This window comes from Saccopteryx bilineata, chromosome 5 (genome assembly GCF_036850765.1).
Source record: "Saccopteryx bilineata isolate mSacBil1 chromosome 5, mSacBil1_pri_phased_curated, whole genome shotgun sequence".
NCBI lineage: Eukaryota > Metazoa > Chordata > Mammalia > Chiroptera > Emballonuridae > Saccopteryx > Saccopteryx bilineata.
In genome coordinates, this window is record NC_089494.1 from 67,494,549 (window position 1) to 67,506,720 (window position 12,172).

A 12,172-nucleotide genomic window follows, 5' to 3' on the forward strand; every position below is an offset into this window, starting at 1 on the left:
GTAGAATTTAGCAATTTCCATCAAAATCTAGCCAGAGCCCTTCACTGCTATGATAATTTGGGCTTCACCAGTCCTATGCCCTGGGAACTCATCGTGCCCCTCATCCGGTCCTCTGTTGCCTGAACTATAAAATAAAGGATTGACAAAGATCATTTGTAAGATAATTTCCAACTCTAGTGGTCTATGAAATGTCCAAGACAGACACAACTTGATGATTCAGCTATGACACCTGCCCTCCTAGAGCAATCACTGATTATTGATGGTAAGAATATTTTCTGTGATTCTTTCAGTCACAACCAGAAATCCCAGGAAAAACTTAGCCTGAGCAATTGAGCTTTTCACATAAGGACTGCACTGGACTATGGTGGTACAGTGGCTAGTGCACTGACCAGGACTGCAGGACCAGGGTATCAGGGTCTAGTTGCTAAAATCCAAAATCTACTTACAGTTTATATTCTCCCAGGGTTATATTTGTTAAGAGAATGATTCTAGACAAACTGCTATTTTTCCTCTCTGGTAAAGAAGATTATTTCATTGTCTCTTAGCATAATTATCACATATTCATCATTAGATTCATATTTTTCTCTCATAAGGTATAATCATGAGTCAGATAATAGTCTGGTTTTAATTGCATCATTTCCATTCTGACATATCTAAAGGCCACAATATTCACATTCAGTGTATTGAGACCACAGTTTGGAAGATGGACTCAGCAAATGATTGGGCATGATTAGGTGCCTGATTGCTAATCTAATGTAGCCTTAATATACATGTAAGATTCAATTCATCTGATTTGCATTCCCTGGGTCTTTTTGACTTGGAAAATGTGCCAAGTGCCCAAAACAGCAATTTGGATGGGAAGAAGCATGAACTGTGGAGCCAGCCAGCCTGGATTTGTCGTAGGCCTTTGCTCTGCACTCTCTGCGTGCATTTGGGCATGTGTCTTCTCCTCGATGAGCCTGTTTCCTCATTTGTAATATGAGACAAGAACATCTACCTCTCTGAGTTGTGTTGAGAATACTAATTCAAAGAAATTCTCATATAGGTTAAGTAACACATTTGGCAAGAGTCTAATGGATATTCGTTTCCTCCTCCAACAAACTTGCCATTACAAAAATGACCCCAGTGTAGGTTCAAACTACAGCTCATCTAGGAACAGAGGAACCTATTGATGGGTAGCTGTTTGGCTTGCAAATACAAAGAAAGTACAAAGAACTCATGGGAAAGAATTTTGTGAAAAAATATTATGGATAAATAGATGCCCAATCTTTCACTGGATAGTTACGTGGGTTTAACATTAGCCAAATATTCTCTTTTAACCCTAAAAAGATGGTTAATACCAAAAGCCAAAGAGCGTGCTCAGAAGAAAACCATTGTACTGGAATCTGAAATATAGGCATTTCTTCATCTAATAATAACCACTTTGCTACATGAACTTCAACAAAATACCTGATGTTTTGGTCTATAGTTTTCCATCTATAAAATAAGAGTTAAACTGGCTAATCTACAGTTCTATAGCCTGTGATTATAATATCAATAGATGACCTTAGGAAGAAATGAAAATTGTGTCATCAGAGTTTGGGTTTGCAGGGGATTTGTGTAGTGCTTTTAAAAATCAAACTGAAATATATCTTTAATGCTCTAATTTTTGAACTCTATAAAGTAAAAATGTGAGCTATTCTATGCTGAGAAGAGTGGCTGTGGTGACAGCTGAACCTACTTTTACCTGTATTAAGAACCATGAAGGCTCTGGAAACTTTTCTGTCCTAGATACAGTAAATCTTATTAATCTGGAACCTTTCCTCCCACTTTCGAATTTAAGATAGAATGTTTTACTCCTGCTTTATAAAAAACAATCTGATAATGGAGTAGTATACATTGTTTTCAGGAGATTTATTTGGCATATAGCAGATACTTAGTAAATATTTACTGAATAAATATAAATAGTTTACTTTGAGCAATAAATAAAGATTTATTACACTTCTCTACAATGTATACTTTTTTTCTGAACTCTCACAGTTTCCTCATTTAGTCTGAATTAGGAAGGTTTTCTTGTACTAAAACCCCTTTCACTGTAGGGAAATGTCATTAGAATCTACAGCTGTTCTCTTTGTTTTCTTATTGCAACAGTTTGGTCCCCAGTTTGTTACTTGAGCATATGTCTATAAGTTCTGAATACTGCTACTTATGAGTATAGTTTACTACTTATTATAGGCTGAAAAAACCCACTCCCAATTTTCATAGGTTTTTTTTTTTTTTTTTAGCAAGTGGGAGGCAGAAAGACAGGCTCCCGCATGCACCCTGACTGGGATCCACCTAGCAACCCCTCTCTGGGGCTGATGTTCTGCCTATCTGTGGCTGCTGCTCTGTTGCTCAGCAACTGAGCCATTCCAGCACCTGAGGTGAAGCCATGGAGCCATCCTCATTGCCTGGGACCAACTTGCTCATTTGAGCAATGGCTGCAGGAGAGGGAGAGAGGGTTGAGGGGTGAAGAAGCAGGTGGTTGCTTCTCCTGTGTTCCCTGACCAGGAATCAAACCCAAGACTTCCACACACTGGGACAACATTCTACCCCTGAGCCAACCAGCCAGGGCCTTTTTAATTGGTTTTTAAGGGGAATGTGTTTCAGCTTCTGGTGATTTAGAGACAGCAACCTCAGCATCAAATAGATGAAAACTTTTTTTCTCTCCTAAGCCAATTCCATCAATGCCTTGATAGCTAGTTGCTTTATTAATGATATATGTTTAATGACATATATTTATTCTATAAAACTAATAACGGGCAATGTACCTGAGTGAGAACATCATCTTTATTGCATCTATTATTGAAGACAGAGGCTTTAATACTTTGAGTTTTGTCTCAGATAACATTCTTAGATTAACTTCCTTCCATCCTTCCTTCCTTCCTTCTTTCTTTCCCTCCTTCTTTCCTATTTTTCTTGCCTTAGTACATAAAAGATTTGAGGCATTTCATCATATTTTTCATCTGTATCAAAGAAAAGCCAACATAATTGCCTGCATAAGGCAAAGAAACAAGACAAAAATTCTGTATATCATAATCATTGCTTTTTAGTCTCCAGATTTCCTTCCCCACAGAGAATTAAAATACATATATCCCAAGTTAACTTTGGTTTAATTACTAGTATGTTGAAAGTGGAATCATTTTAAGTCAATGTTTAAGAGAAATTTCTAAAAGAAATTTGATTATTTTTGCTATTGTTTGTAATAATAAATTTACTTTCTTGCTTCCTATCTTGCAAAGACTTTTTCACTTATTGATAAAGAAGAACAAAGGTCCCAGATCCATGGTGTGTGCCTGCTCTTTGTAGCAATGGGCTGTGTATCCCTTTGTACTCAATTTCTGCAGGTAAGGAATTTTATTTTTGAGTAAGTGACTTAGCTATTTCCCTCTTTTTCACATTAACATATCATTAAAGGCTCTTTCATATTTTAGGGATATGCTTTTGCTAAATCTGGAGAACTCCTCACAAAAAGGCTACGTAAATTTGGTTTCAGAGCAATATTAGGGCAAGACATTGGCTGGTTTGATGACCTCAGAAATAGCCCTGGAGCACTGACAACAAGACTTGCTACAGATGCTTCCCAAGTGCAGGGGGTAAGCTACGGGGAGATGGTGACTTGGGCGGGAGTAACTGGAATAGACCTTCTTTCTTTTGAGCCTTCGGACAATCACCTATGGATTTCCTATGAAATAGCAGGATTGGGATACCCCAGAGCCACCTTTCTCCCCATTTCCATTGCTGAAAACAGCAGCTAAAAAGCACAGTGTCTCCTAGGCAGTGCCTAGAATCAGTATTATAGCATGAGTCAAAATATGTCAGGGTTTTGGATTTCCCCTGAGCCTAGCAATTGAGAAGGACTTTGCTGAGACATTTTTCTCAGAACATTTTTAGGCTCTGTGGCTCAGATTCCACAGGACTTATTACATCCCCAGAGGGTAGAAGCTCTCTCTTGGGTTTTCTAGGTATATAATCAAATTATGTACAAAAAAATAATTTTATCTCTTCTTTTTTGATATTTGTACTAATTGTTTTATTCTTTTGTTTCATTTTATTATTAGAACATTGAAACATTGTTGAGTAACAATAATAATAGAGGGAGTAGAGGAAAGTGTCTGAAGCTAAAGAGGAAACCATAAAGTAGACTTAGTGGGCTGCATAAAAATTTAAAATTCTCATATAAACAAATCATAAACTAGAAAATATTATTAATAAAGATTATTATACCTAATAACTCTAATATGTGTATTTCTAAAATTGATAAGAAAATAAAAATGAACTAATAAGAAAAGGTTAAAAATAAATATATGGACAGGCAATTTTTACCCCTTCCCCCAAAAAAAGAAATGTTAAGAGGATAATTAACATTTGAAGATCTGTTTCATTTCATGAATAAAACAACACTAATAAAACAATGAAATACCATTTTGCACCTTTCAACTCAGTAAAAACCATTATGAATGATAATTTCTTGTATTTGTGAGGACAAGGAGAAACTGACTTATATAATATTGATCACAGTATGAATTCTTTCAACATTTTTTAGAGAATAATGACGTTAAACCCTCTGACCAAAATTTATGTGTAGTAAATTCTTCCCTATTGTGTGACAATATGCATTCAAGAATATTTTTATATTGACCAAAGAATTAATAAAATCCCTGCAAACTATCTGAATATCTGCCAATAGGAAAATAGTTGAATGAATCACAATACAGTCATACTAAAGAATATTAGGCAGCTATCTTTCAAAATGCCATATGTAATTGTCTGGAGAGATAATTATACAAAGTGGAAAAAATCAAGCTACAAAGAAATATGTTGAGTATGATCCCTTTTTTGTAAAAACAAATAAATATTGAATATATATATCATATATAGCAGTGATTTTCAACTTTTTTCATCTCATGGCACAAATAAATTAATTACTAATATTATGTGGCATATATATATATATATATTTGCCCACCTGACAAGAAAATAGGTATAATTTTGATTGATTTACAAAAAAAAAAATTGATAATTACCTACCCTTTTTGCTCCAAGTGACTTTTTTAAAAACCAGGTACCTGTACTTGTATATTAAGATTTCTGGTATCAAGAATTAACCAATCAGGCCCTGGCCGGTTGGCTCAGCGGTAGAGCGTCGGCCTAGCGTGCGGAGGACCCGGGTTCGATTTCCGGCCAGGGCACACAGGAGAAGCGCCCATTTGCTTCTCCACCCCTCCGCCACGCTTTCCTCTCTGTCTCTCTCTTCCCCTCCCGCAGCCAAGGCTCCATTGGAGCAAAGATAGCCCGGGCGCTGGGGATGGCTCTGTGGCCTCTGCTTCAGGCGCTAGAGTGGCTCTGGTCGTAACATGGCGACGCCCAGGATGGGCAGAGCATCGCCCCCTGGTGGGCAGAGCATGGCCCCCTGGTGGGCGTGCCGGGTGGATCCCGGTCGGGCGCATGCGGGAGTCTGTCTGACTGTCTCTCCCTGTTTCCAGCTTCAGAAAAATGGAAGAAAAAAAAAAAAAAAGAATTAACCAATCAGATACAACCTTGTTATGTGATGTGACCAATAAGATGTAACTTTATTACATGACCTATATATTTATGGTTCAAGACAGGGCATTCACACTGGAGGGCTATTTTTATTTGGACTGTTGTCAACTTTTTTTTTTTTTAAATAATCTAAGGAAAAAGAGTTCAATGCCCCTAACTAAATAGTCAAGTATTAAAAGTTTTAAAAATTCTTGTAGCACCCCATTGTGCCATGACACACACACGTATATATGTCTTAGACTGTATTACTTTCTTAATTTTTTAAAGTATCAGTTGAATAAAATATGAAAGGAAACAAAATAATATGCCAAAGAAAAACTTCACAGCTGTTTTTCACATACTTTGTAATGCCTGATAGTCCTTTCCAACTGGAAGTTCTTATTTTAAAAATTGTGCTAACATATACACAACATAAAATTTACCATTTTATTTTTTAAGGTTTTATTGATTGATTGATTGAATGATTTTTAGGGGGGGGAGAGAGAGAGAGAGAGAAAGGGGAGGACTAGGAAGCATCAACTCCCATATGTGCCTTGACCAGGCAAGCGCAAGGTTTCGAACCAGCAACCTCAGTGTTCCAGGTCGATGCTTTATCCCACTGCGCCACCACAGGTCAGGCAAACATCTAAGTGGAATCATACAAAATTTGTCCTTTTGCGACTGGCCTGTTTCAGTATAATCTCTTCAAGGTTTGTCCATATCGTGGAATGTGTCAGAATTTCTTTTTTTTTTTTTTTTTTTTTTTTTTTTTTACAGAGACAGAGAGTGAGTCAGAGAGAGGGATAGACAGGGACAGACAGACAGGAACGGAGAGAGATGAGAAGCATCAATCATTAGTTTTTCATTGCGCGTTGCAACACCTTAGTTGTTCATTGATTGCTTTCTCATATGTGCCTTGACCGTGGGCCTTCAGCAAACTGAGTAACCCCTTGCTGGAGCCAGCGACCTTGGGTTCACACTGGTGGGCTTTTTTGCTCAAACCAGATGAGCCCGCGCTCAAGCTGGTGACCTCGGGGTCTCGAACCTGGGTCTTCCGCATCCCGGTCCGACGCTCTATCCACTGTGCCACCGCCCGGTCAGGCTCATTTATTTTTTTAAGGGTGAATAATACACCTTATATGTATGAACCAAACTTTGTCTGTTAATCCTTAGATGGGCACTTGAGTTACTTCTACCTTTTGACTAATGTGGATAATGATGTTACAGATATAAGTATACAAATAAGAAATTCTTAATTTAGATTTTACTCTTGTCTTCAAGGAGGTTAGTACCAACACATGGGAATTCTTTGTACTGCAGGGTTTGTATTCTATTTTAGTCTTTAATACAGGATGAAGATGCAGATTACTCGTGAATAACATTGCCTTAGCAACTATGGTTACCTAATTACTTACTTTTGGTTGTTTTTCATTTTTTTGTCTTAAATAATGCTAAAGTCTCTACAATTTTGATAAGCAGTCCTGTAATTGTACCCACCCACGTGTTTCCTACACAGAAGGCACCAACTTTTGGCCATATTTGCATAGCTGCAAGTGAGATGAAGACTTGGAACTATTGAATATTTTTGATTAGTATAAATAATGATTACCACAGTGGTCCAATCTCTACCTATATTGAGACTGAATCCATTTTGTCTTTGTTGACTAAACAGCTGTATATTAAGTCAACATGTAACTTTGTACCAATGACCACGCTAATTTCAGTGAGAATCAATGTGGTATCATAAGTCTTATATGAATTTCAAAACTATAATTATAGAGGAAATGTCAATTTTCACTGAATAATATGTAATATTATCCAGGCCCAATGCCTGGATATTTTCAAGAAAGCCAAATGCACAGATGCTTGATAGACATGCAGCTCATGCTTAGGGCTGAATTAACCTCACATTGACTACTCTCTCTTTCTGACACCCATGAAATGAGATCAGTCAATAGATGAGTGCCCAAGAAGCTGTGAATAAAATGGGCTTTTATTAATTCAGGCTTCAAATGCATAGGACAGCCCATTATTTAAAAGACCCTACCTTCTTAAACATAGGACTACCATATGACCCAGTAATTTCACTTGTAGGTAGATATCCAAAAGAATTGAAAACAGAAACTCAAACAAGTATTTGTGCACCAATGTCCATTGCAGAATTATTTGTTACAGCCAAAAGGTAAAAACAGCCAAGTGTTTATCAACAGATAAATAGATAAACAAAATATGGTCTATACATACAACGAAATATTATTTGGCTTTAAAAGGAATGATCCAGCCTGACCAGTGGTAGCACAGTGTGTAAAGCATTGACCTGAGACACTGAGGTCCCAAGTTCGAACCCTGAGGTCACTGGCTTGAGCACAGGCTCACCAGCCTGAGCACGGGATTGCAAGCTTGATCCCATGGTCACTGGCTTGAGCCCAAAAAATCACTGGCTTGAGCAAGGGGGCATTGGCTCAGCTTGAGTCCCCTGGTCAAGGCACGTATGAGAAACAATCAATGAAGCAACTATGAGTTGATGTTTCTCATCTCTCTCCCTTCTTGTCTCTCCCTTACTCTCTTTTGCTAAAAAATAAATAAATAAATAAAAATAATAAAAAAAATAAAATAAAAATGATCCAGCAATTCCACTTCTGGATATTTAGCCGAAGGAAATTAAAACACTAATTTGAAAAGCTCTATGTACCCTTCATTGCAGCATTATTTACAATACCCAAGATATGAAAGCAACCTAAGTGTCCATTGACAGAAAAAGAAGATGTAATTAATACATATATACAATGGAATACTACTCGGCCATAAAAAAGAATGAAATGCTGCCATTTGCAACAACATGGATGGACCTGGAGAGTATTATGCCAAATGAAATAAGTCAGACAGAGAAAGACAAATACTGTATAGTTTCACTTATATGTGAAATCTAAAGACAAAACAAATGAACAAACAAAACTAAACATAAACAGACTCGCAAATACGGAAAACAAACTGCTGGTTGCCACAGGGAAGGAGGTGGGGGTGAAATAGGTGAAGGGAATCAAGAGGACAGACTTCCAGTTATAAAATAAGTAAGTCACAGGGATGTAATGTGCAGCATAGGGAATATAATCAATAATATTGTAATAACAACTGTATGGTGACAAATGGTTACTATACTTATTATGGTGATTATTTCTTAAAATATTTAAATGTTAAATCACTATGTTGTATACCTAAAACTAATATAGTATTGTATGTTGACTCTACTTCAATTTCAAAAAAGAAATGAAATTCTTCCCTCGCCTGACAGCTCAGTTGGTTAGAGAGCTGTCCCAATATGCATGGTTGTGAGTTCAATACCTGGTCAGGGCACATGCAAGAATCAACAAATTAATGCATAAATAAGTGTAACAACAACCTGATCTCTCCCCCTCCTTCTTCTCTCTGTCTAAAATCAGTAAATTAAAAAAAAAAAACTTTTTAAATTATCCTCACTTCTTTGTCTTCTCCAGTAAAGTAATGCACAGTACACAGAGCCATATTTTCCACTAGTGCCATTTTTCAAAATCTGATGCTAATGTGAATTATTAACCTTCATCCTATCACTCTTCATCTTTAGATGCAATCAATATAGTGAAAAAGTTAACTTTTAAAAAAAAATGGTGGGGAAAAGAAATGAAAGTCTGATACACGCTGCAAAACAAATAGACCTCAAAAGCACTGTGCTTAGTAAAATAAGTTACACACAGAAAGATATTGTATGAGTCGCTTATATGTGGTACCTAGAAAAGGCAAATTCATAAAGACAGAAAATAGAATAGAGGTGATCAGAGGCTTGGGAGAGGGCGGAACGGGGGTTATTATTTAACGGGTACAGAGTTTTTGTTGGGGATGATGAAAAGGTTCGGAGTATAGATGGTGATGATAGTTACACAACACCGTGAATATATTTAATGCCATTGAATTGTGCACTTATCAATGGCTAACCTAATAAAAATTGTGCTATATATATTTTATTATAATAATTTTTTTAAAACTATCTTTTTGGTATAAAGTAGCCTTTTTCACATAATGGTATTTGGTAAAAGAGCCAGTACATCTGAAGTTGCTTGATTGCTTTTGGTTTGCAGGCTGCCGGCTCTCAAATCGGGATGATGGTCAATTCCCTCACTAACATCACTGTGGCCATGATCATTGCCTTCCTCTTTAGCTGGAAGCTCAGCCTGGTCATAATGTGTTTCCTCCCTTTCTTGGCTTTATCGGGGGCCGTACAGACCAGAATGTTGACAGGATTTGCCACTCAAGACAAGCAGGCTCTGGAGATCGCAGGACAGGTAACCTTACAGACCCAGTTTTCAGACTGTTTACGGCTGAGTGGCTTGTCATGCAAACTGTGAAGAGTGAGTGTGTAGTACTAAGAAATCAGGAAGTGGTTAGCCTACAAACTTTCACGATGAACAACCTCTCGCTTGCCCTTTTCATATGTGCCTCTGCCCAAGGGCTGTGACAATAATGTTCTGATACAGAGTTTGAGTAGTTGCAGACGAATAGTAGGGCGTGTTCAATTTGGTCACATGTTCAATTTTCTCTCAAATGCTTATTTTTTCCACATCCCAATTTGGTATATTCTCATTTGCAAGAGAAGATAGATTTCTGTCTGTTAAGTTTTTTTTTTCAACTTAATGACTTCCCCAAGTCATGGGATCCACAGAGAGCAATTATCATCTTTTTAATAGCACATACTTTTAATTTTTATACTTTAGTGTCTGTTAGACTTGTGCCGATGTCTTTTCGAAATAGAACCATGAGGTACAGTTTAGATCACATATACACTTATGTTTTAGTTATGGAATTTTAAAAAGTATGCTCTAATTAATATCTGGTTATTGGGGTAAATGAGGGAATGGTGGCATGGACACTTATCAGGTATAAGAAACCATGCACATACATATACACACACCCTCACTCTTTTTCTTTCTTTTTTTTTTTTTTTTTTTACAGAGACAGAGTCAGAGAGAGGGATAGATAGGGACAGACAGACAGGAACGGAGAGAGATGAGAAGCATCAATCATTAGTTTTTCTTTGTGACACCTTAGTTGTTCATTGATTGCTTTCTCATATGTGCCTTGACCACGGGCCTTCAGCAGACTGAGTAACCCCTTGCTTGAGCCAACAACCTTGGGTCCAAGCTGGTGAGCTTTTTGCTCAAACCAGATGAGCCCACGCTCAAGCTGGTAACCTCGGGGTATCGAACCTAGGTCCTTCCGTATCCCAGTCCGATGCTTTATCCACTGCGCCACCGCCTGGTCAGGTTTTCTTTTTCTTTTTTTTAGTGAGGGTAGGGGAAGCAGAAACAAACTTCACATGTGCTGGGACTGGGATCCACTTGGCAAGCCCACTAGGGGGTGATGCTCTGCCCATCTGGGGCCCTTGCTCCATTGCAACCGGAGCTATTTTTTTAGTGTCTGAGGTAAAGGCCATGGAGCCATCCTCAGTGCCCGGTGTCAACTCACTCTAGTCAAGCCATGGCTGCAGGAACGGAAGGGGAAGAGAGACATAGAGAAAGAGAAGTGAGAGGGGGAGAGATGGAGAAGCAGATGGGTGCTTCTCCTGTTTGCCCTGACTGGGAATCAAACCCGAGACATCCACACGATGGGCAAACACTCTACCACTGAGCAAACCAGCCAGGGCCCACACCCTCACTCTTTTAACAAATTTATTATAATCTAGGTTTTGTCTCTTTTAAGAGAATGTGAACACTGCCCGAGCAGGCAGAAGCCAAAAGGACGTTGTATGCCAGTGGTTGAAAGTAGCCCACCTTTGTGTTATTTTTAAGACAGCACCCTAATACAGAAGTAATGATTATTTACCCTACAGTACAGATTGAAACAAAGTCATATTATAGACTAAAAAGTAAACTTTATATTTAATTTTAATTTATCTCAAATAATATTTGGTCAGATTAATTTTAAATAAGATAGAAACTGATATTTTAAATTTATAGTATTAAATAACCTCTTGTCTCAGAAGACATCTAACAATACCATTTTAAACATTTTAAATGAAGTACCATTTTAAATGAAGATGCTAAAAAGCTTTCAAAGGTAACCACATGCATCGCTCCTCTCCCTCCTTTCCACAGCAAGGGAAGGCAACAAAACCATGCTAGTATAAAGTAGTACCTGAATTTAACCGACAGAATGTCTCCCGGTCCAGTTGAGTTGATCTCCAGCAACGTCCTCGTGTTCCCAGAGGATGCCTTTGACTCTCATTTGTATCCCATTATGCCATTTGCACTAGATCTAATCCATGTAGCAACTGACATGTCACAAAAGTAGTTATTTCTGCCTTTTATTCCTAAGACTCTTTTCCATTCTTCAGATCACAAGCGAAGCCCTCAGTAACATCCGCACTGTTGCTGGAATTGGAAAGGAGAAGCAGTTTATTGAAGCATTTGAGAGGGAGCTCGTGAAGCCATTCAAGACAGCCATTCGAAAAGCAAATGTTTATGGATTCTGCTTTGGTTTTTCCCAGTGCATTGTGTTCATTGCTAATTCTGCTTCCTACAGATATGGAGGTTACTTAATCCACAGTGAGGGGCTACATTTCAGCTATGTGTTCAGGTGAGGACTGTAGGCCAAGGTCATA

General features: G+C 37.9%; 1 protein-coding gene across 10 annotated transcripts in view; it reads left to right on the plus strand.

The window, feature by feature from the left end:
- Nucleotides 1–12,172, plus strand: part of ABCB11 (ATP binding cassette subfamily B member 11) — a 167,942-nt gene that overhangs the window by 135,470 nt on the left and 20,300 nt on the right. For all 10 annotated transcript variants that reach the window (XM_066278682.1, XM_066278686.1, XM_066278683.1 and 7 more), the window contains 4 exons: nucleotides 3,261–3,365; nucleotides 3,453–3,614; nucleotides 9,654–9,857; nucleotides 11,906–12,147. In XM_066278682.1, coding sequence (XP_066134779.1) covers nucleotides 3,261–3,365; nucleotides 3,453–3,614; nucleotides 9,654–9,857; nucleotides 11,906–12,147 — 713 coding nt within the window. The remainder of the gene's footprint in view (nucleotides 1–3,260; nucleotides 3,366–3,452; nucleotides 3,615–9,653; nucleotides 9,858–11,905; nucleotides 12,148–12,172) is intronic.